General features: G+C 34.3%; 1 protein-coding gene across 2 annotated transcripts in view; it reads left to right on the forward strand.

Moving 5' to 3' along the window:
* LOC111058517 (zwei Ig domain protein zig-8) overlaps nucleotides 1–27072 on the forward strand; it is a 120175-nt gene that overhangs the window by 74959 nt on the left and 18144 nt on the right. For both annotated transcript variants that reach the window (XM_039420465.1, XM_039420466.1), the window contains exon 4: nucleotides 15082–15209. In XM_039420465.1, the coding sequence (XP_039276399.1) occupies nucleotides 15082–15209 (128 nt within the window). The remainder of the gene's footprint in view (nucleotides 1–15081; nucleotides 15210–27072) is intronic.

The raw sequence follows: 27072 nt of genomic DNA on the forward strand, positions 1-27072 counted from the left end.
TTTAATAGACCGAGCGAAGTGAGGTCTAAGCTTCAAGTCTACGGTTTTGCATTTCACTTCATGTTTTTATGTTTATATGCTCCGCATTTACGGCAAAACGCAGCAATAGATTTTCAAAAAAAATTGACTGGTATGTTCCTTTTTGAATTTCGCGTCGACATATATATAAGGTTTTTTAATTTTTGTATTTTGAGGATAATACAAAAGGAAAAGGAGTCTCCTTCGAACGCCAATATTACCGTAAGAATCAAACTATAGAATTATTGATCATAAATCAGCTGTGGAGTGGATTATTAATTATGCAATGACGCATGCAATATTGATATCTCAATGTAACTTGGTAAATACCCAGCTGTCGTGTGAACTATTAATTGCAAGCAATGAGGCATGCAACTATTGATAATTCGAAGTAGCATATTATTTTCTCCCGACTTTTCTCTGCTTTCAACTCGGTAGATGATAGTAGTATAGTTGTTTACAACAAATTATTAGCATTCTAATGCTGATAATTGAAATTATATCATTTATTATCGTCGTTACAACAACCCAAACTTCGATTAGTTGTTTACACACCGATATCTGACCGACATCTCAGGACAAGACATAATTCACTCTGATGGACAATATTAGAGGAGGCTGTGGTTTTTCACTGCGCGAGGTCTACTGTTCACAGAACTACTAGTTGTCTGTAACCAGTGTAATATGGAAAACTCTAGAATCTGGAACTGGATTTGCTCACAACAGTGACAGTGAAAATATAATTGCAACGAGTTGTAATCGCACTATTCCCATTCAACCCTGGTGAACCAGTATGGATTATCGCATAATAACTTATTGGAATTATATATTCATTGTTCACTGTCACTATTGTGTGCGGTTTCAGCTGTATTGTTGATGACATTACCATGTATAGGAATCCAGGTAATGGATAAGCGAAACTTAGATATTCATCAACTATCATATTATTTGACATCTCTATCATAACAACAACTCGTTTCTCAGTCAGGAATCATGTCAAGCCACTGTATTTCAAGCTTATAGCTCATGTGTTTTTCCTGTTTGGTTTTGTATGCTGAGTCTCAGTTAATCCAAAGTTTGAAACCACATTGGGAACATGCTCTGCAAAATATGATGTCCCCTTTGGTCGAATGTGGAGAGTTTTCTCGCATTGAAACACATTCTCGAAATACAATTTTTGCAATAGAAATCCGATATTCATGAATAGAACGGAATTGTATTAATAAGCTTATGTTATCTATTTGCTATAATCATGTTCTCTGTGCATCTTGTGTAACTCCAATCTAGTCCAGTCAATATAGACATAGAGAAGGGGGTGTACTTGCAATTTATATTGTAGTTATGATTTTTTTAATATTGTATACATGAGAGGAGTCCAGAACCAATTTCTTCATGCGGAATTTCCTTGTGCAAGGAAAAGGTAGCACAAAACCCTGGGTACACAAAACAGAGTACCGCCTTGGCGAGCCGAGAAAAAAAATCTGGTGTGGTACACTCCATAATTTTCCTTGCTCATTGAACTGTAAGCCCCATTCTCAAACGAGAATAATTTGGGGGAATAACATAATGACGATTGCCGGCAACATATTTGAAACTATGATCAGACTTCTATATATATGTGTATATATAATTATTGTTTTCAGAGTACTTTTTCCTTTGTGTAAATTGTGAAATTCGATGATTTTTCAAAAGTCGTCAAAACAGCTGTTCTACAGATGAAATATCTCGACTATGTGTTCTTCTTATGAGCTGCTCTACCTACCTACCTAATGCACGAGAACGAGGTTACAAAGTCCATTTCTCAAGCATGGGGTTGACCCCCCATTAGTTTCCCAGAAAGGAGACTCATGCCAGTTGAAGGAGCTGATGAATAACTAACTATACAGGTTATGAATTTGAAAAAAATCGATCAAGTCATTTTTGAGAAAATCGTGAAAAACATTGTTTTTTAGTGATTATCCGCCATTTCTCTCAAGAATATTACGGAGCTCCTGCAACTTTCTCAGGAATGAGACTCATGTCAGTTGATAGGACTTATGAATAGCTATCCATGGTATAAATTTGAAAAAAATCGTTGGAGCCGTTTTCGAGAAAACCGTGAATAACATGGTTTTTTAGTGATTATCCTCCATTTTTCTCAAGAATATCACGAAGCTCCTGCAATTTTCCCAGAAATGAGACACATGCCAGTTGATAGGGCTTATGAATTGCTATCTAGGGTATGAATTTGAAGAAAATGATTAGAGCCGTTTTCGAGAAAACCGTGAGAAACATGGTTTTTTAGCCATTATCCGCCATTTTTTCCGCCATTTTGAATTAGATTTTATTGAATTTCTTATTGTCGGATCCTCATAGTATAAGGACTTTAAGTTGAAAATTTCAAGTCGATCGGTTAATTAGGAATGGAGTTATCGTGTTCACAGACACACACACCCACACACACAGACCAACACCCAAAAATCATGTTTTTGGACTCATTGGACCTTGAAACGTATAGAAAACATGAAATTGGGGTACCTTAAATTTTTTTGGAGAGCAATACTTTCCTTACCTATGGTAATAGGGCAAGGAAAGTAATGAAACGTATAGAAAACATGAAATTGGGGTACCTTAAATTTTTTTGGAAAGCAATACTTTCCTTACCTATGGTAATAGGGCAAGAAAAGTAAAAAGTGCAGTACGATGAAATCTGAGCATTGTGCCAGAAGTTATAAGTGTTTGAAATCTTGATCCTTCAGGTGTCCTTATGCACGCCTCTACACTAGGAAATACTGAAATGAAGTGCATCTAACGGGTGATTCTCATAGAACATAATCTCATGAACTTATATCATTGTGGGGAATATCAATGTGATGATAAGCTGAAAATTAGGTGTTTTTCACAATACAAGGAGCATTGTTGTCAGGTGTACCTGGGAATCTTCATATGATAAGGCGCTCCACCTAATCTCAGATTGTAGAGCACCAAAATACACCCGGAGGGATTTTGAATTACAATCTCAATGGTAACAATCGGAAGATACTGATGATCGAAACTAAAATTCATCTAAAATTCAACTGAATTCAAGCCGGTACTCTGTTTTGGGTACCCTGGGTTTGGTCTACGCTCTATCTTGCACAAGGAAATTTTGCATGAAGAAATTGGTTCTGTATGTCTCTCATGTATCCAAATAATATATTAAAAAATCAGAACTACAATATATATATTATTGCAAGCACCACTCTTGGACTCATCCAGAAAAGTGAAACATTTACTCGTTTGAGTTTATAATTGAAATCCCGATAAAATGTTATACTATTCCGTATTAAAACCATCAGAGAATCAATCACTGGTAAGAGATGCATCCTCATAACGTTGTAGAGCTCACTATCATGCATAGGACACCACAATATTATTATACTATACAAATAACCGGAATGCGGGTAGCGACTGGGCCGATGTTTGTGTAGCTTGATTGGTTGATGCTTCTCACAACTTATAATATTCCTGAATTTGATCCGGTAATTGTGTGCATTGAGCTTGTAAACGAACACAAACACATATCCAGGGAGTATATTCTGTATGCTCATTACGAACAGAGTGTATTCTGAAAACAGAATATTTCAAGGTATCGTCAGGGTAGCGAACGCGGTACATTGTTTACAAGGGTGATGAAGCTTTCAACGTCTCTTTATTAGCATCTGTCTGGATATCTCATTCCATGCATACCTGTTCTATATTGTAATGGAAATTGAGCTCGTGGGTTCCTCTGCGATGAGTTCGTGGATACCATACGAAATTAATCAGAAGTTTTCATTATTTTCGCATTCAAATTCAGCCAAGTTCAAAAACTCTTGGGAGATACGTTCTTACAAGGAATAAGTCGAGCTTAATGGAAAAATGCGGCTGTCATTCATCTTTACTGGAACGCCAGTCCAGACTAGTCTTTTAACAAAGAAGCTCAACGCCATTCAAAATCACATAAACTTATCGACGGCTCGCCGAACAGTGCACTCTCACAACGATGATGAGTAGACTAGACACTAGACAGTAGGATGCTTCATAAGTTTAGTAGTGTGAATTTTTTGGATGGATATTCAAAATGGGCAGGCAGGAAGACAGCTGAAAGATACAATAAGACAAAATTAGTAGCTTCAGAAAAGCAGAATGGAAAATTGAAAAATCCAGAAATGGTGTATATTCGAAGGATGATAGGCTACTAAGGATGAACCTAAGTATGATTCAATTGATGTGTATAGCATTGAAACTGATTTTATTACAGATTTTTCTTTTCTCTTCCTACATGGGTTCGGAAATAACACCTGCATGTGTGTAACATATGCTTGCAAATCATACACCTTTTCACAAAATACTAAAATTCTTAGCATAGACTAACATACTGAACTAGTAAGAAACAATACCAAACTAAGATACAATACTAAACACAGTTAAATCTGTGATTATAGTATGGAAATATCCCTTTTAAATCTTGGGGGACTGGATAAAAGCTCACAATAATATTCATTAGGCCTACAAAGAATGTGAATACTGAAGTCGGTAGAGAGAACTCGAAAGATTTTTTCTTCATCCCAACTAGGCAATCAATAGGGAAAGTTCATCATAATATATTATTTTTTCAATCTCAATATCAAGAGTGGCTGAATTAAACTTGTACTGAACTAGTAGTAAAACGACAGCATGGTTGGTCCGTGAATTCAACTTGAAAAGTCTGTCATCCTCAAACAAAGTAGGGATTTTATTTATATATGGGCGGAAGATATCAATTCATGAGAAAATATTCCCTGGAATTGTATATTGATTGACTGCTGATTGAAGCATCAGAGTAATTCGAAATTTGGGAAAACTGAGAATTGAGAACTGTGATACAATTTGAATTTAATAGTAATATCAGTGCTCCAGTTGAAATCGACTTTTTCTTTTGATTGCTGAGTTTATTCTCCGTGTTATAGAATCCTGTTGTAGTAGATAGATGATAATCCATGGAAAAATCCCCTGACATTGTATATTGATTGATTGTTGATTGAGCATCAGAATAATTTAAAATTAGGGAGCACTGAATATTGAGAACTGTAAGCCCATTTCAATTTAATATTGATATCAGTGCTTCAGTGGAAATCGACTTCTGGTGTTGATTGCTGAGTTTCTTTTCCCTGTTTCTGTTGTGTAGTACAATACACTCGACCAGTGTTTACTTACATGGAGAAGCTGCTGTAATGAAGCCATGTAAATGATGACCATCGAGACTGAGTGCCACCCGTCACATTCGAGTATCATCTCTCCACTTCTTGCATGTCGGTCGTAAAACGCAGCAATATTAGATTAAAAATCGATTACATCAACAGTGAGTTCCAGTTCGGTGAAAACATTTGCCGTAACAAAAGTAAACACACGCCATAAATACAATCATTTGTATGTTTGCTTTAATAGCGTGTGTTATGGACAAACGAAGTGAGGCCGGAGATGAAGTCAATTCACCAGCTCCATTATTCTGTGCTGCGTGTGTGTGTGTGTGTGTGTGTGTGTGTGTGTGTGTGCACTCAAACCTACTCTATTTGCATTGGTTTCTAACTGAATGTTGTTCTCCAGCTCCAATTCTGGTCCAAGCTTCATTATCTTGGCGCAGTCCCAAATAGCGAGCATAAATACCGATCGTTGGAAGGAAGCTTCATGCCCTATGTTCTCCGCAGACTGCGTAGAGCTCGTACGTTCACTGGCTTCGATGTTTATTGCCTCGCTATTATTATAATCTGGTGAAATTCAATTCAGAGAATAGTGATGTGATATTCCGATTTCAATTGCCCCAGTTCGTGCGATCTATCAAGGAATAATTAGTCTCAGTTTGATCATCATTGTTCAAACTACAATTAATCATGGAATCTGAGTATCCGATGAAACTAATGATGTTAATAATTATTGATGTTTCAGCACCATATAACTTCCAAAATCTTTTTTGTTTCTGAATGTTGTAGCCGAAATTTAATCGATTTTAAAATTGAGTTCCCTACTGTCACGGCATATTTTCTAATTTAAATTTATTCAATAAAAATAGGCCAAAGTAGTAGTGGATATTTCTAAATTGGGATTTCAAGATTATAAACCCCAACACTACTTATCTGATCAAAGTGGGATATTCACTTTCTTGATACTCAATTTCCAAAAAAATTATTCACCATTCATTGTTCACCTTCTAATTTCCCATCACATATTGATGCCCAATATCTTTCGGGCTAATTTTCAATTAAAATTCGGGAAATGAAACAGTGAGGGCTATAAGCCTGATTTTCCATTTCAAATCATCTTAAGATTATTTGTTTCTGTCTCTGTTTAATTTATTTATTTATTTATACGTGGATACAATAACAAATCATATGAATATGATTGGGAAGGAACAACAGGCTTGGCCCAAAACTATTCCATTCCCAAATTTCGATTACATGTCCAAAAAATAGGTTATGTTTGTTCTGGTCAAGGTCAACTTTCGTCCAAAAATAAATATGAGATGCAAATTTTAAATTTAGAAACATTAAAACACCAAATTATAGTTAAATATTACACTTAATTATCACTGCACATTGTACTAATTAAGTTATTTTATAAATTTTGAAGCCAAAAATACACACAAATTCTCACTAAGAACAGCTGAACATAAAAGTGTGAATGTCAAAAGTGTGTTAATGAATGTCATTATCGCATTTCCACAAAGACTAATTTGTTGCGTGGAAGGTAAATAGATAGATGTAAAAAAATCCAGCCAGTGAAAGAAGAAAGTGACTGAAAAGAGATCAATACGAGAGAATTATTTGGAAGATTTCTGAGGGAAAATAAAACTGTAAAGTGAAAAACGTGACATCAAAGTGCCTTTTTTGGGAAAAAGAACGGGAAAAGCTGAATATATATCTTTCTCTGCTATGGAGTAAAGAAAACACCGTTCAATGGAACAGTATTTAAGTGCGTGAATCAAGGATGATAACAAGAAAAAAACGGGCTGTTTTCTTATTGTAAGGATAATGCTGCAGGGTGAAACGGGAGAGCAAGATGGAGAGCATTGAAGGGAGAAAACAGAATGGAGCAAATAAGAAAGACTTTCTTTGTTGATAGAACAAAGCATTTTCAGTTTCCTTCCTGAACTTTGTAGCAACTATCGGATTTGAGAACTGAAGATGGCATAGAGCTGCCTGAGAAATTGAAAGGTCAATGATAAACAACATTAATCTTCCGTAACACTGGAGCAACAAAAGAAAGATATTCCAACACACTCACCATGCACTAAAATCCAATATTGGCCCCAAACACCATTTTAAAATACATTATTCGAAATATCTCAATAATACATCCTGTTCTATTATTAACTTGACTACTTTTCAGTAAACAAATTAGTAGAAAATTTTATTTGAAAAACTCAAGTCTTTCAAGATTTTCTACTTACTGATGTACGAGTATCATAACAATTGTACTCAGTTCAGACAGTGCTGAATATTTTCCATCTGGAAAATTAAAATTATTTTAACACACTGTGTGTGTTCTCGAATTTTTAATTGCTCAATGCACAACAATGTTCTTCTGCTGTACTCTGGTTGTCCTTGGAAATTTGAGATAGCGAGAAAAAACGGTGAGAGATTCCAATTTGGGTAGAATTTCAGACATTTACAAAATCATTCAGGCGGACATATTGTATACTAATAATTAAAATCATGAAGCAGAAGCCACCTCGTTATCCGTCAGACCAGCTCTACAATGAGTTTGGTGTGATGGACGCAAGACAACTCTACTCCCTAGAAATTATTTGCAAACTACACAGAAAACCCAGAAAGCTTTCAAAATAGAAACCATTGTCACAACACAAGAAATAGAAGCCTTCTTATCATGAACGTGTGGCTAGGAAGGCAAGATACCAACGACACTTGACCACCTGGCACCAAAACTCCACAATTTACTTCATGTATACATCAAGATAATAGTGTGCCTGACCTTTTGAAAGATGATAAAGAAGATAATTTTGAATAAAATTTAGAATTTAGAAATAGGCCGACACATCTAGAAAATACCTGAGTTCACCTATGCAGGTGAACGGGCTAGAGTCAAGAAAACTTCAATTAATCTTGCCATGCCTGATTTAATAGGTTTCTACTATAGAATAACACTACAATTTGAAATAATTGAAAAATACAAACAGCTTCAATAAACATTGGCAACTAAAAGCGAACAACAGAAACAACAATTTCATGTTACTTTGTTGACATTCTTCATCTGATTTGGGGGCGCATTACTATTCCTAGTTTAGATAGCAATACGTCACAAAACCAAACAATATCAGTAATAAAATAACAAATTAATTTCAACATGAAACTACTCAAGAAAGAAAATCCCGTTGAAACCAAATTTCGTCGATAGTAACCCATATAACCCATTTCATAATAATTTTGAATCCCGACTTTTGATTGACATTCTCGATTGAACCTATGTTTCACTACACTGCACTTTCGTTGGTCTGTACGTTGCTTTATCGTCGGGGTTACAGTACCTTGTTTTTGGCGGTGAACTTTTACCGGTTGAATTTGGCTTGACGGCGACGTCCTCTTACGTCCCTAGACCTGTCGTCTGAACGGGTGTCTTGAAGCGGTGTTACATAAAGTTGCGGAACCAAAGGGGTGGTACATGAAGTTGGTTTGAGGACACACATGAACCGCTGTAAATAGATGTATTACAGCATTAATTTCTAACTCTTCCTACAATTCATCAAAAGCTAAAACAGGAGTTTATTCTGTTATTTAATTTAGATTTTATCTTGACGTTCTGATTCATTCTCAAAATTTAACAGATTGAATTAAAACGAATTTACTTGCCAGAGTGTCATTAATATACAATGCAACATTTATGAAAACACCCGTAATAAATTAATAAAATGCTTTTAGAAAAATGAATACTTCAATTATTATGATGTTAACTTTTATATAAGTTGATATAATACTCTTAGAAAAGGAATAATTCAGATTGAAATGATGCTAACTTATATGATATTTTTCGTTTGGTTTGCGAAATCAATTTTTCATATAGTAGCTCGACTAGTATTGTTGGAAACTTGTGCGCTAGCCAACATTTATTTTATTTATTATTTATGAACTATAGGACGCAACACAAGTGTAAACAACGGGCATTCGCCCAAAACTGCTCAGAACCTTAATTTAAAATGAACAGTCCAGAGTTTATGATTTGATTTACCTACAAATACAAGTCCAAAAACGAGTATCAACTAGAATTATGAATTTATCACAAAACAAAACAAGACACTTTATAACACGATAAAAGAAAAAATATTGAAAATTTCACTTTAAGGTAAAAATAATGTTTGCCTTATAAGATTCATCTTGTAGATAGTTTTTACCTTTAATTAAATAAAATTAGTAGACACATAGAAAATAATTTAAATTGTATTAAAATTGGAACATTCATGTATCAGGCTCAATATCAGGAATTAACTCATGTATGGTAACATTCATTAATATTAATTTCATGGAAAAGAAAAAACTTTCTTCTCCGTCTATTAAGATTTCTATCATAAAAATCTACTAAATCATTCGAAAGCCTTAATGACATAAGAAAACAGAGTCTGAAAAATATAAAATTATAAAATGTCATAAACTCAATATATGAACATAATCTTAAACATTTCAATCCAATTTAAAGGCTATCTTCCTGACTTTCAGCAATACTCTACGATAATATATCTCCAGAAACAACAACTCAAATGTAACGTAACTGAAAACTTTCTATACTTCTTTCGAAAAAAAATTTATAATTATCTTTCATCACTAATAAAATCAAAGGATTATTCTCAATCAATATTATTAACTTGGAAAATAACAGGCTTTGTTAATACAATACTCTTATGGAAGTTTAAATCAATTAAATTCCCTAAATTATATTTTAACCTTATTTTACGTACCTTAGCAGTTATTTGAAGAAACAATTATTCGTACATGATGAAGAAACACAATTAAACTTTTCAGGACATGGCACTACTGTAAAATTTAAACTTAATAAAAATAAAACTAGCTCCTACATTAACTAATGATATAAACTTGTAAACTTGCCCAAAAAAGGCGAAACATAATGACTACATCTTTACTCTCGTAGTGCTCCTAGCAAAGTGTCCTCCGAAACGTAATCTGGTCTCTCGGCTGGAGAATCGCCCCACTACTGTATTTAGAAACAGGTCTCCTATTGGGCGAAAGGAATCAATTTGACCAATCGTCGCGTGGCTTCTAGAGCCTTTGGACCAAATAGTAACTGCAAAATCGGTAGTTTGTTATAATTATTTCAATGCTTGCTGTTTTCCAGCTTATCGCACTCCATGTCGCGACAGGAAGGCTACGTTTTAGAGATAATTCCATAATCTACATTCCTCGACGACTCGGAGCCACAATTTTTAAATATCTATCATGGGAAACTCGAAGTCATGGCCGTTCATAATAGAGAGAGAGAAAATAATTTATTTCGCTAACTCACAATAATGGCTCTAGTCTATTGCGTATTAAATTTACTATTATAACTTGGGAAAAGGCCTGAATTAAAAATAGTGCTCGGCACAATAGAAAACTCAAGAAAATTTAAATGCGCCGTTGAAAACTGGATCACAACAACTGGAAGACTTAGAATAGAGAACACAATTTCGAAATATATGTGAGCTCACTTACTCAACGTACTTGCACCCCTACTCAAAATTTAATGTATTACAACTACACCTGCTCTAAAACATGGGTTTCCCATAGTTGAGTAGGTTAATTTCCGAAAAATTACAATTTATTTGTACTTGTAGTAAATTTCATGAATTGTATTTTTGAATATTGTGTACATTTTATTGATTAAATTGCTTATTTGTAGATCAATGGAGATAAATTTTATTATTATTGAAGTCAATAGTTTACCCTCAACATGTGGACTGAGTTTGAAATTATTGGAATAATTATGTTATAGTTTGTTCTAATTGAAATATCTGTATCAGAAATCTTAATTTTTATACTAATCATAAATACTGAACTATTTCTACAGTTTGATGAGTTCTATTCTCAGCCCAATTCACTTATATTCAATATAGAATAATCAATGATGACCTTATTAATATAATCAATTCCATTGGAGTGTATATCGGCTGGAAAACTCAAGAGCTTATAATCAAGAACTTATTTTCCATTTGTATGCGAGCGTAGACATGTTCTTCAATATTTATTTGACTGTACAACTTCACATTCCACATGAGTTCTCTCTACTGCACTCTGGAAAGTGAACTGTGAAAATTGAATTTTCTACTGAATGCACTAATTGAATACACATACAATACTCTTACGCACTATGTCAGAGATCAATCAGCTTCAAAACCCAAAATTGTTATTCTCTGTTCAAGAAGAGACGAATTATAGAGATCAGATAAATATGGCATATGTGCAATATTATAATTTGAAATAAATCTTTCACGGGCATTGATCATAATACCCTAAAAATATACTTGTGATGGATTAATTATTTTCAACTATTTATGGTCAAGTTGATAAATTATGTTTAATAACAAATGTATGAATCCAACAAATTCGACTAGAAGTATTCCAAAAGGATCAATATGGATATCTTTGGCAGCATCCATTCTCATTATGAATTTTGAATACTCGAGATTTGAGAATACAATATTAAATCATGCAGGCATCCTGTGGAAATAATCGGATTCATTATGAACATAATCATCCATTCATAAGCAGTGTTGCTGATAATAGAAAGTTTCGCTTGGATATGCAGTAGAATTTTTATGATAATGGTATATGGATGAGATGATATGAAATTTGAATGATATCAACTGGTGTTTGATTAGATACTGTGTACCTCATCCATCAAAATTGCATCGATTACTATTTACAAATATGAAAATTACCATGAGGCATCTGAACTCATGAAGACTTGATAATAATGTTAACAGCTCCATCGTACTCCAATGATCCTTTGATGGTCTCGTGGTTTGATAAACATTTTGAATGGAACGATTGATATGAAATTCATCTTTGATATTGATATTTGTTTCGTCTGCGCTTGTTTGATGATCAATTGTAGCCCGTATATAAAAGAATTATTCTTGATATCTGAAAATGAATAATTGATTGATTATTACTGGATATAACAATTGTGATATTTTCATTACAATAATGATGAACAAATGAATGGAAAACAAGGGATTCAGATTTACTCGGTTTCAATGATTTTCAGCTCGACCAATAAAACTGATGAGGATTGGAACTCAACAATTCAAATTGCAAATTCAACTCAATCTAGGTTATTTTTCTACAGGAAGTGATCCATCTGAGAATTTTAATTAATTCTGTTTTAAAACTCAATAGCTCTTAGAACTCGAGCTGTGGCATTTTTTCGCTGTATTCTATTATTATCTGGGTGAAAATTCATAATTCTAGTGCGATTACAATCAATCCTAATTGAGCATTGAGTGATTTGTTGACGCCGGGCAGAGCAATAAAAAGATATGACGTGAGAATCTGTCTGTAAAAAGAGTGATCATCCATTCAAGTGCAAACTAAACAACCAACGATAGGCAGCAAAAACCAGAAAGAGTTCTAACTGCCAGTGCAACATTGTATTAGATGATAGTATCGGCTCAGATCACCCCAATAAAATGTTAATTTGTCTATGGCCTGAGTTCTATGACACTTATTGAATCTGATTGAACATTGATTCTATAGGTTCAATAATGCATTATATCCAATGAGAAACCGGACCATCAAGTCTGTATGGAATCTAAAGGTTTAATGGTGGATCAGATACTAATAACGTAATATCAGATACTAGAAAGTGTCCTAGAACCCAGACCTCAGTCTTAGCTCTCCATTTTAACTCAACTGGATTCTAAATCTCAGCACAATAACTAGTTTAGACATTATTAGCTCTACAAAGATATAGATCGAATTTTATCAATGCAAGTACGAATATTAATATGAGATTGATGATCAAAGTAAGAGGGAATTACAAAGTTACTAAAATTACAAAGAAAATGAAGCAGGAAATCATTAATTGGATAAAGAGCAATTATATTTCAAATCTTTGATCTATTGTAAGTGTTACCTGGATCTTCATTTTACAACCTATCTACCTTCTTTAGTGCCTTAAGGTTCTGGGCATCTTGATTGATAGTTCTCTGAGTTGGCATGAGCAAACCCCGCATGTGTGCAATAGAGTCTTTAGTGGAATGCATCAGCTTAAAAGGATCAGAAACTATTTACCGAAATCTGTTAGAGTTACATTGGTGAATGCTTTGATCCTTCCATTTCTCTTTTACTGTTCAATTGTCTACGGTGATCTATCCGATGAACTGAATGATCGATTGCAGAGATCCATGAATTTCGCTGTGAGGTTCATATATGATGCAAGAAGGGATGCACATATTACTCCTTTCTTCAACGATCTTAACTGGCTTAAATTGAAGGAACGAAGAAAATTCTTCATTCTATGTCTGACATATAAACTATTGGTTCTAAATGACGATCCAGAGTATCTTCGTGAGGCTTTCACCTTCATGACTGATGTAAATCCACAACGTCGAACAAGAGCTCATCGCTATAAGTTACAGATACCTCTGCATCGTACAGTATTTTTTAATAAATCTTTTGTTGTTAAAGCCTCAAGAGAGTGGAATGATTTGCCTGATCATATAGTTCTTTGTGGTTCGTTTAAACTTTTCAAAAAGAAGTTGTACCAGCATCTTGGTAATTATACAGTTTGAGGGGGGATGACTTGAATCGTTGTAGGTGTGAGCTTGTCAATGATTTGATTGTAAATTGGATGTACATAGACCGTTAACATAAACTTCAGTTTGAGAATATGTTTTTGTTATTCTCAGTTATTATTAATTTTTCTTTCATTAGTATTATTATTATTTTTTAATCTTTTTATTTCATCTATATATGTCTGCTTGGGAAATCAAAAAATTCTATATAATGTATTCATGAATTTTCATTAATTGAATAACATTTATAAATCATATTTATTGAATTGGCTCAGAAGCAGGTGTAAACAAGAATTGAATTGATTCATATTCATATCATTTCTTCAATTTCTCTTCTTCTTCTACTTTCTCATCTCTCTTACTTTTCTCCTTATCTCATTCTCTACTCTCTCTTTTTCATAACATGATCTTTATTATCTACTTATAATTATCTTAATTTATATTATCTAATTTAATTCTATTTCAACTTTCAACAGTTAACTGTTTTTATTTGTAATACTTATATTCTTGTTCATTTGAATACTGTTGTATATTGTTTAAATTACTTGTTTTGTATTGTACTGTTGTATTGTACTTGTTAATATAATTATCTTAATTTATATTATCTAATTTAATTCTTTTTTAACTTCCAACAGTTAACTGTTTTTATTTGTAATACTTATATTCTTGTTCATTTGAATACTGTTGTATCTTGTTTAATTCTCTTGTTTTGTATTGTACTGTTGTTTAGTGCAACGGGTCTATCGAGACCTAGCACGTCATAATAAAAATCAATCAATCAATCAATCAATCAATCAATCTTCCAGCCCTGCCTATTTACCTATTTTCCTTCACTTCCTTGACACACCTTTCCTTTGTTTTGCACCTTACCTGCCTATTCCATGATGAGAAATCATAGTTGGCAAGGTATTTTCCCCCTCTCTTTTCCAGCACATCACATCATTTTAGCAATATTGTCTCATTTCTTATTTTCTTCATTTGCATTGTTACTGTTATTGTATATTGCTTTGGCTAATTGTATTTTTTGTGTGTTGTGAATACATTTAAATTGAAATTCGAATTTCCTTTGTTGGAATACCAATGACCAATGATAGGGTAAAATATGTTCATATGTTGAGTGAGAAATAATATTATTTATTTTTCATGGGAATGTGGCATCAGCCTGTTGAATTATAATATTCTCATTGATTTCATGATTGAGTGAGAAGCATAGTGGAGTGGAAAAAGTAGCTTTTATTTTTACATAAATTGAGATAATGTTGAGAGAATGTGTTTGTTAATTGCAGAGCCAGTGACCACAATCCTCGGTGGTCCTGAGATGTACATCAACAAGGGTAGCACAATGAATCTCACGTGTGTAGTGCAGCACAGCCCTGAGCCACCACCTTCCGTCTACTGGACTCATAATTCAGAGGTGAGTCTTTCAGAAATTCAAATTCAAATACAAATTTAAATTCTTCATTCAAAAAAATAATTGAACAATCAAATGCATTCCAAAAATCAAATACAATATTGTTTCCTAATTTCAAATATGTGTTCCCTATAGACTACCCTGTGTGGGGACACTTGAATATATATAATAAAATATTTATATACAAATTTAAATATTATATCATGAAGAACATAATGTCAATATTTATAATCATTCTTGCACACATTCACATATGCGCACACATTCACACATGCGCACAAACACACACACACACACACACACACACACACACACACACACACACACACACACACACACACACACACACACACACTTACATACACTTTATGACGTTATTCTTTATATTTAAATAACGATTAGCCTCCTGCTTGGCATCAGTCGGTAAAGCATGAGATATTTGATATAATCATATAATTAGGTCGTGGTTTTTTAATAGGATTCAGTCTCATAAAAATCTTTCTAGGCCTAGGTATGGGCTTCTCCTATAACTCTTGTAATTCAATAAAAATACATATATATAAATATGGTACTTATACTATAGTGTTGAGGAATAAAAATAAATTGCACACCATAAACATTTCATACATATATTAAACAAATAATGCAAAAAATAGATCGAGGCAAAAAATATATAAAGAGCGATAAAAAATATAATATAAAACTAGAACAATAATTGAAATCAGTAAAATATCACAGGCTAAACTTTATATTCTAGATTTATGGCACGAATCATTACCATGTGCCTTTATCTTAAAATCATATGCATTCTTTTGCATGTAGCTGCGATATATGCTTGCTAATACTTGTCGACTTGGACAATTCAATTTAAAAAATATGTTCTTTAAGATCAACTTGATAAATTAGCCACTAATAATCCAAATATATATATATATTAAAATCGCTAGTACTTAGTAGATTTCTTTGTATCGAATATATATTTTATCTCAGGGTGCAAGATTCGGCACCTGACGGAATAGGTAGAGCCATTCATCTAGTGAATTAGAGCTATAACAAACTATCGCAAATTATATTGCAAAAATTAAATATCATATGCATATGTTTTAATAGCCTAGATTTTATACTTCTTTGATCCAAATGGAATTTTCTGAAATGTATTGATCTATATTTTTTCTCCAAAAAAATACCTTTAATACTAATTTTTACTTGCGCAAGTATTACTCTTATTAATTTCTCAATTTATAATAAAAACCCTTTCGACGAGCTAGCTTTGATTATTAGATTAATTCGAAGCACTAGGGCGCCCATCACTAATTCAATATTTATCACTCACGTGTCGAAAATCTTCTTGTAAGCCGCCGATGTCGATCCAACTCCATGTGGTCCGGGAATATGGTAGCCGGAATCGTCTCTTCCAAGGGGTTATAAATTTATTTGAAAATGAAAATGACTTCTGCTTTACAATAGCATCACGAAGTCTTTAAAGAAATTTAATAATTTGATTTAACTTTAACTTTTACAAATTTATTAGCAAGGTACTACGCTCTAAAATATTTGGGGTCCTCTTATGGTGGCATTTGGCTGGCGAGTGCTGGTTCTCCTTTCTCAATTTTACAAATCTTATTTCCGACTTTCAAATTAACATAAAATTTGAATATCTTAGTCCTCCGCCATTTAGGTTCAAATAGATCGTACAAAAAATATCAAATTATTGCTTAGGTTGTGCGATTAATAATTTCTTTGCCTTCGTGCCATATCGATAACATAGACTATACAATGTGTTAACACAAATCCAGTACATTTATATAAATATATAGAAATATTTTTGAATTGGCCTACAGTTGCCGCCTATTAACTGCCGTTTTGCTATTGGTGCATGCAAATTTTATTCGGTATTCATGTGCCTGGTACCTCCTATTTCCTGAATACACTTAATTATTTTTATTTGGTTTATTGGTTATGCTCTCTACATGCTAGCTAATATTCTATACACTAATATTTATTTCATGCTACCTAATAATTAGCCACGTGATCATGTGTTTTTTCACATTGCATACTGTTTGATTGCAATAGAGCTCTGCCAAGGGGTTTTGGTCAGATTCTACGTTGCTCGATTTGATCGATCTCTAGGTCACCGATCCCTGAATACATATACCTAACCTCAATCTTCAAAAATATTTCATATAATAATCTATTTATTTAGCAACAAATTCCTTCAAATCCTTTTTAGGTTTTTGTACCGTTTAGCCAGAACAAGCTGATGCTATCTAATCTTAGTTATTATCTATTTGGCGATATTAGCCAGTTACTTTATTTTCAGACCTATTACTATTTCGGTTAGGGATTTTTATCTACCCAAATTCGATGCTTTACACGCGCCCCTGGGTTTGAATTCAAAATATTTGAGAATCACAATGTTTTTAATGAAAACCCACCCTTCAATACATCGATATATACTATACTTTATTTATAAATTATACTCTCAGACTTCTATCACAGTTCGCAGACATATCTGCTGCATCTCCTTTAGACCTCTATCAAATACAATAACAAATTCTCCTCCTCAACACACATAAAATATCATAAATATAATCTTCTAAACGCACTCCTCCTGACAACACTTAAACATAGTAATTTTTGAAATCGCCGCTCACAGGGCCGCCAACCTAACTACACACATTTCATGATTCTCACAATTGATTCCTTTTAGACAATAATTTCGATTTACAAAACTTCTGGGCTTATATCTTATAGTACTTCTTAGGTCTTAATATAAATAATTTTCTATACATCAGGTACAATACTTTTCTTTTGCTAATGACTCTTTGGTTTTTTGGTAGCTTGCATTCACTTTAGGTTTTTTCAGGTAACAAACGTGGCATAACTAAAGGTAATAAATATAAAACATATAAATAAATATACCAACATTAATAAATATGATAAATAACAATAATAGATAACTTTTTGGGTATAGTACTTCTTTTATAATCATGTGTTTAACAGACGTTACATTCATTTGATTCTGGTGGCTTTGGCCAGCTGATTGTTGGTTCTACGTTTTACATTGCTTACGTCAGAACTGGTTGTTGAGTCTTGCAAGTAACCTAGCTTCTACATTTTTCCTCTTTAAAGGTAATTAACAATTCTTAAATATTTTATCCCCGCTTGTGTCCTTTTTTATTTGATGTAACTAATTTAATTACATATTTAAAAATTACTCCCTTGCTTGTTGCAGGTTTTGATAGTTGGAAGGAAACGAAAAATCTGATTTGTTGACACGAGGTGGCCTCACCAATATTAAATTTATTACGAAAGGTTAGTAATTGGCTTGATAGTGGTGTTTTCTTTGATTGCTTATCGTATTTATTTCAAATTCTGTGATATGGTTTAATATTGGCTACATTTTCTCACCAAACAATGTACGTGTTCTCACTCTCTTGTAACTGAACTGTGTTATGCTGCGATATGGCTACTATAGTGAATGGCCCTGAATAAATTAAAAAGAATTTGCGAGTTACTTTCTCCAAAGCATTTGATAACCTGTGGCTCTTTACTAAAACTTCATCTCCAACGTTATATGAAAATATTTTATATGCTCGGTCGTGGAATCTCTTTCTGCTATTTGCCTTCTGCTCTAGCTTTAACCTTACTAGATGATGGATATTAGGGTTTGTTAATTTATTCACTTCTGAGCTTGGAAAATCAATTAATTTTTCGATAAATGTATTGTTCCTTTTACCGAATATGATTTCGTAAGGCGTACGACCGGTGCTTTCATTTAGGCTATTATTATAACATTCTTCTAAAAATGGTATATATCTAACCCATTGTTGGTGTTTTTCATTACAGTACGTCCGCATAAAACGAGAGATCTCTGCCATACGTTGCTCTACCAGATTAGCGCTGGGGCTGTAAAGAGATGTCCTCGACCATTTAATATTAGCCAGGTGAAGTATTTCTTTCCACTGCTTGCTACAAAAATAGGTTGCGTTGTCGGATAGGACTTGTTTGGGCTTTCCTACTTCACTTGTCCATCTTTCCATTATGCATCGGGCCAAAACTTCTCCGGTCAATTTACCTATGGGAAATAGCATGGTATATTTTGAAAAAACACATGTAAGCACGAATATGTATTTTTTTCCGTATTGCGCCATGGGCAATGGACCATATATATCCGCTGATATCAATTCCAATGGTGCGCTGGGGAGAATGGGATTCATTTCACCCCTGATATGGTATCGCGGGTATTTGGCTTTCTGGCATATATCGCAAGTTTTCACTATTTTGGCCACTTTTTTATGCATGCTTTTAAAATAACAGCTTTCTTTTAGTAGGTGGAGGGTCTTCATAGTTCCAAAATGTCCAATGCATTCGTGAGCTTCTTTTATCAAATCTGTTTCCATATTAGCGGGGATGATTAGGCGCCAGTCGTAAGTATTTTTAGCCGGTCGGTGGAACATAAATCCTTTGTAGCGGGTATACTGTCGCAGGTAATCGGGCGGTTCGGCAGCTCCTTCTTCCATCAATTCGCGGATCCGGGACAGTCTTGGGTCTCATATTGGGCGATACGGATTCTTTCAGGTGTTAACATGGCGGTATGAATTCGTGGTTGGATGTTGGGAGGATATGGTATGCTTTCTCCACTCTTTACGGCGAAACATCTCAGGTTGGTATCTTGACAATATGTAGCGTCTATTTCCCTGGATAGAAAGTCGGCGGTCTGATTTTTCTTTCCTGGCAGATGGGTCAATTCGATATCGTATTCTTGAAGCGCAAGAAACCATCTAGATAAGCGGTTGTGATTCAATTTGGCTGTTTTGAAAAATATTAAGGCTTTGTGGTCGGTATTGATAAATATCTTATTGCTGAGTAACAATGTCCGGTACTTAATACATACTTCCACAATACTCAACAACTCTTTTTCGGTCACAGAATAATGACGCTGGGCTGGGTTGAGTGTCTTACTAAAAAATGCTAACACTCCTTTCTCTCCTTGATCATCTTCTTGGAAAATCTCTGTGCCTATCGCGTAATCTGATGCATCGACATTCAAGAAAAAAGGTTTCTTCAGGTTAGGGTGTTTCAACACGACGGAATTTAGGAAAGCTTCTTTTAGTTGCTGGGATATGATCTCTTCCTTGTTAGTCCAAATCCAAGGCTTGGTACTAGACAATATATGACTGAGTTGAGCAGTGTAGTGTGACATTTGTTTATTGAAACGGCGGTAGAATTGTAAAAATCCAATAAACTTTTGTAATTGTTTACGGTTGGTTGGTGATGGAAATTGTCTGATGGCTAATAATTTGTCCGGGTCCTGTGATATGCCAGTAGGTGTGATTATGTGTCCTAGATATTTCACCTCTCTCGCAAAAAATTCACACTTAGATAGTTTGAGTTTCAATCCGCAATTTATCAATCTATCAAATACTATATCTAAATGCTGGCAATGTTCACGTATATTCTGTGAGGCTATTAATCCATCGTCCACGTATAATGTACAGTAGTCTCTGATATCGTCTCCTAGCGCCTGTCTCAAACATCGTATGAATATAGCCATGGCATTTCTTAATCCAAACGCTAAACGAGTGAACCTATAATTGCGTCCATTAAATAGGAAGGATAAATAATCGCGCGATTCCGGTGCTACTTGGACTTGCCAATATCCTGCGCTCAAATCTACCGTTGAATATATGGTCTTGCCATGGAAAGTTTGCATAACTTGTTCAATTTGGTCTGGTCCTTCTCGGTCATCATCCAATATGCGGTTCAAGGCGCGAGCATCCAGACATAGTCTTACTGTTCCATCCTTTTTTGCTACACACACAATCGGCAAACTATAGGGTGCTGTGGATTCTTCTATAATTCCTAGTTGTTCCATGCGAGATATTTCTGCTATGGCGGCGGATCGATAGGTGAAAGGTATGGGGTATGATTTGCGGTAATACGTGTCGTGTGGTTTAACATTGAGTGAACATTCGAAGTGAGTAGCTAGGCCAGGTTGTTCGGAAAAAACGTCTGCATTTTTACGGAATACTTGAATTATTTCCTGTCTAGTGTCAGGGTGCCAATCGGTACGTTGATGAATTCTGTTTATCAGTATCTCTAACAATTCTTCGGTACTAGAATCGGCTCTTGACGGTGCTCGGTCCTTAGTTGTTAGGCTTAATACCTCCATACACTCCATAGCATTTTCCATTCCGTGGATACCCCACTCCCTCGGCACGCCTTCCATGTAGTGAGCGAAATGTACCTCAGCAATTCCTTCAGTGCGTTTCTTCAGATCAAGGGGTACTATAACTTCGTATGCTTCGGTTTCGGTAAATGCATGAAATTTCGAGGTTTGGAAATTTAAACAGGCCTGGAAGTGTTGTAGAAAATCTGTACCTATTATTATGTGCGGACCGGAAACAGGTAATACAAGAAATGTATATGCGAATCGTTGTTGTTGAAGATTTATTTCCAGTAAGCATTGAGTAGTTATATGTATTCGCCGTCCTGGACTGATACCTGATACATATACGTTGGTTAACGGTAGAGTAGCTAATTTTGTTTTTTCTTTCAGACGTTGAAATATGTCTGTTTGTATGAGGCTACATTGTGAACCACTATCTACTAATGCTTGAACCTTCATTCCATATATTTCGATATCGATATACGCTTGCATTTGGATATCCGGTAGCCTGCTTTCCTTTTCCGTTTCTTCTAACAAAGTCTCCGGTAAATCATTTCTGAATGTGGTGTATGATGTTGAAATATCCTGCTTTTCTTGGTTTGTTTCATTTGAGCTTGTGCTTGCTGTATCGGGGGTATCATATAGTCATGGTTTATTAGCTGTAGTTTTCTGTATATCTGGTGGCGGGTCGTTGGGTGCTGGGTTCTGGGTTTTTTGTTGATTCAATCCTATTGCATGTGCTAATGTATAATTTGTGCTTACTTGTTGAGGTGGCGGTTTATAATTTCTGTTGTAATTGTTCTGAGTGTGATTATTATTTGAGTTTAATCGATCACGGCCATCATAGTGATTCTTACGGTTGCTCTGCTGGGCATAGTGGTTGGTTGTGCGATTTTGAAATTTTTCATTATTCCAGTTACCATTTTGCCTGTGCTCATAGCGGCGTTCAAATTGAGGGGCAGATCGGTAGCGATCATATGATACCGGTTCATAAATTTGGCTATTATACTGATTAAATTTTGAGTTATGTTGATTTTGTGCGTATCTCTGGTCTGAACGGTGGGTTGATATTGCCATCACAGACTGTATGCCATATAAATGATTTATTAGCTGTTTGCAATCAGTAATGGGTTGTGTGGCGAGTGCCATTCTAACTTGATACGGTAGCTTTTTTAAAATAATACTTGCTAATGCCGATTCATTAATGGGCTCGCTCAATTGAGAATTTTTAAACTGTAGGGCAGTGATGAAAGTGGTACATGCACCGTCTAAGTTAGGGTTGAAATCGCATGATATAATGTCCGCTAGCACGTCCAACTGTTTACTTCTGCTCCAATACTGTTCCAGGAAGACAGCTACAAACTCATCCAATGATGTAAATTCATGGGCTCTACTCCGAAAGAACATCAGGGGTTCGCCAATCAATAAACTAGTCAAACGAAGACGCCACATGCTCCAAGAGGTAGGTGCAAGAGTTTGTACTAATTTTATCTGATCAATGAATGGTTGAGGTTGCAAATGGCGATCAGTATTATCAAATTTGCCCAGTCCTTGTAATATACTATGTGCGTTGAGGTTGTCTGTTTGAATCCCTTGAGGTCGTTGTTGAATATGATTTTCCAATGCTGTTATTTTTTCCTGTGTCATCTGCCATTGACTATTATGTGTAATTTTATTAGCGTTTATTTCTTGATTTAATTGAGTCAGAGTGGATTTTTGAATTAGTAGAGTTCCGTTTAAAGCTTTACAGGTTTCTGTATTTTGATTGATGCTACCTTGCAGTTGGTTCATTTTTGTGGACATATTAATCTGTTTATTTTGTGTTTCTTTAATACTGTTAATATTTTTGTCAACTGTAGTTGTTAAATTTTGATTGGCAACGGTAATTTGTTTGTGGATTTCTTGATGGCAATCGGCCTTAATGTTATTGGTTATATCCTGAATGGGTGTAGTGATTTGTGTGGTTAGGTTATCTATCCTTTCGTTGAGCTCACAGGTAACCGTATCCAACCTTTCTGATAATCCTGCCGTAACTTTATCCTGACTCTCTTTCTGTAGAGTTATCATTGTTTTCAGTTCTTCCCTATGATTCTCTACTTTAGCCTCAATCTTATCCAACCGTCGTTCTACTGATTTTATAGCGCCTGCTGTTTCTTTCATGCCCTGTTCCACTGTTTGTTTATTTGCCTCTTTTATTGCAGCATTCTCTTTTTTAATCTCCTGCATCATATTATCCATTGTGTTTTGTAACATAATATTGAACATACTGCTAGTTTGTTCCATTATTACCTTTTGAAACGGATCTAGCTCTGTGACTGAAAATATACTTTGTTTGCCCAGGTGTGACTCGGCCTCCGGCGATGCGGGTTCTGCAGGCTGCTCCTCGCCCCCTTCAAAGTTGATCTCTGCTATCCGTTGATTCAATGGTGTGTCAGCGGCGTCGATTCGAGTGGATGATAGAGGTTGCAGACCTTGTGGATCGAAGACTATCGACCCGACGCTTCCTGGTTCCCTTTCTCGTGGCGTATTGGCATCTACCGTGGTGGGGTTTGATGTGCTTGGAGTCGACAAAGTGGGATCTGTGCAACCGCCGTACATATATGAAACTTCAGAGTTTGCGGGAGTGTGATTCATTGTGTCAAATATGATAAATGCTAATTAAAAAAGTGATAAAATGATAAGCGAAAATGCTTAAAAAAGAGACACAAACCGGGACTTACAGTGAAACAGTGATGTGCAAAGTGTTTGGATACTCAAAGACAAGGTATTTATACTTAAGTTTTTTATAATGCTCTAGCGTCCCCAATGTTTTGTTTTACTTCTTGGCTAGTTTACAGGCTGTGACTTATTTTCCAACTGGCTTAAACACATAATATATTTTTGACTAGAAAGTAATAGCAGTTTAGGCTTATAAAATATAATCTCTCTCTATAAACATGTATTTTTTACAGTACTAATAATATAAAATTTTCTTTAAAACATATAATTTCTCTTTATTTAAAGCTATTGATTCCCCAAAAAGTAATACAAATTTTACTTCGCCAGTTTTCCTCAATACTCGTATAAGTTATCTATAATTTTCAATATGGTTATTGACTTAATTTCAAATAATTATTCAATGAGCTCGGCTCTCATCATCAGTCCCACGTTGGTACGGCATGTTTCTATGACGTTATTCTTTATATTTAAATAACGATTAGCCTCCTGCTTGGCATCAGTCGGTAAAGCATGAGATATTTGATATAATCATATAATTAGGTCGTGGTTTTTTAATAGGATTCAGTCTCATAAAAATCTTTCTAGGCCTAGGTATGGGCTTCTCCTATAACTCTTGTAATTCAATAAAAATAAATATATATAAATATGGTACTTATACTATAGTGTTGAGGAATAAAAATAAATTGCACACCATAAACATTTCATACATATATTAAACAAATAATGCAAAAAATAGATCGAGGCAAAAATATATAAAGAGCGATAAAAAATATAATATAAAACTAGAACAATAATTGAAATCAGTAAAATATCACAGGCTAAACTTTATATTCTAGATTTATGGCACGAATCATTACCATGTGCCTTTATCTTAAAATCATATGCATTCTTTTGCATGTAGCTGCGATATATGCTTGCTAATACTTGTCGACTTGGACAATTCAATTAAAAAATATGTTCTTTAAGATCAACTTGATAAATTAGCCACTAATAATCCAAATATATATATATATTAAAATCGCTAGTACTTAGTAGATTTCTTTGTATCGAATATATATTTTATCTCAGGGTGCAAGATTCGGCACCTGACGGAATAGGTAGAGCCATTCATCTAGTGAATTAGAGCTATAACAAACTATCGCAAATTATATTGCAAAAATTAAATATCATATGCATATGTTTTAATAGCCTAGATTTTATACTTCTTTGATCCAAATGGAATTTTCTGAAATGTATTGATCTATATTTTTTCTTCAAAAAATACCTTTAATACTAATTTTACTTGCGCAAGTATTACTCTTATTAATTTCTCAATTTATAATAAAAACCCTTTCGACGAGCTAGCTTTGATTATTAGATTAATTCGAAGCACTAGGGCGCCCATCACTAATTCAATATTTATCACTCACGTGTCGAAAATCTTCTTGTAAGCCGCCGATGTCGATCCAACTCCATGTGGTCCGGGAATATGGTAGCCGGAATCGTCTCTTCCAAGGGGTTATAAATTTATTTGAAAATGAAAATGACTTCTGCTTTACAATAGCATCACGAAGTCTTTAAAGAAATTTAATAATTTGATTTAACTTTAACTTTTACAAATTTATTAGCAAGGTACTACGCTCTAAAATATTTGGGGTCCTCTTATGGTGGCATTTGGCTGGCGAGTGCTGGTTCTCCTTTCTCAATTTTACAAATCTTATTTCCGACTTTCAAATTAACATAAAATTTGAATATCTTAGTCCTCCGCCATTTAGGTTCAAATAGATTGTACAAAAAATATCAAATTATTGCTTAGGTTGTGCGATTAATAATTTCTTTGCCTTCGTGCCATATCGATAACATAGACTATACAATGTGTTAACACAAATCCAGTACATTTATATAAATATATAGAAATATTTTTGAATTGGCCTACAGTTGCCGCCTATTAACTGCCGTTTTGCTATTGGTGCATGCAAATTTTATTCGGTATTCATGCGCCTGGTACCTCCTATTTCCTGAATACACTTAATTATTTTTATTTGGTTTATTGGTTATGCTCTCTACATGCTAGCTAATATTCTATACACTAATATTTATTTCATGCTACCTAATAATTAGCCACGTGATCATGTGTTTTTTCACATTGCATACTGTTTGATTGCAATAGAGCTCTGCCAAGGGGTTTTGGTCAGATTCTACGTTGCTCGATTTGATCGATCTCTAGGTCACCGATCCCTGAATACATATACCTAACCTCAATCTTCAAAAATATTTTATATAATAATCTATTTATTAGCAACAAATTCCTTCAAATCCTTTTTAGGTTTTTGTACCGTTTAGCCAGAACAAGCTGATGCTATCTAATCTTAGTTATTATCTATTTGGCGATATTAGCCAGTTACTTTATTTTCAGACCTATTACTATTTCGGTTAGGGATTTTTATCTACCCAAATTCGATGCTTTACAACTTACACAAAACTTAAAACTATGTACGGAGTGGTTGCTGTTTTTTTTTCATATTTAGTTCAATTTTATTCATAGTTAACGTTTCGTTTTTTTTTCAAAGTGCTGATGTAATTAGACCATAAATGAATGCGTTTTGAAGAAAGAGACAGTGATTGAAATTTGATACTGTCTTACTGTTTACGCATACCGGACGGGATTTGTGAGTTCAATGATCTTTGATTGCTGCAGTGTTCATGTCGTGTAATGTGTAAATTATACTGAATTTAGACCTATATTAATTTAGTAAAAAAATCATTCGGGTTGTCTAGTTGTAAAATGAATTTCTTGATTTCTTTTCTAAATAACTGACGTGACGTTATTTTCCTTGTTGTTACTGGAAGTGAATTGAATATTTTTATAGTTAATAGTTTATAGTTAATTTTTATAGTTTATGTTGATAGTTAATTTGTCCTTAGACTTTGACTTGGATCACAATCACATTTGTATGACTCATGGATCAGTTGTGAATGAAAAACTTAGTTGGAACA

The sequence above is a fragment of the Nilaparvata lugens genome, chromosome 2 (assembly GCF_014356525.2).
Source record: "Nilaparvata lugens isolate BPH chromosome 2, ASM1435652v1, whole genome shotgun sequence".
Taxonomy (NCBI): domain Eukaryota; kingdom Metazoa; phylum Arthropoda; class Insecta; order Hemiptera; family Delphacidae; genus Nilaparvata; species Nilaparvata lugens.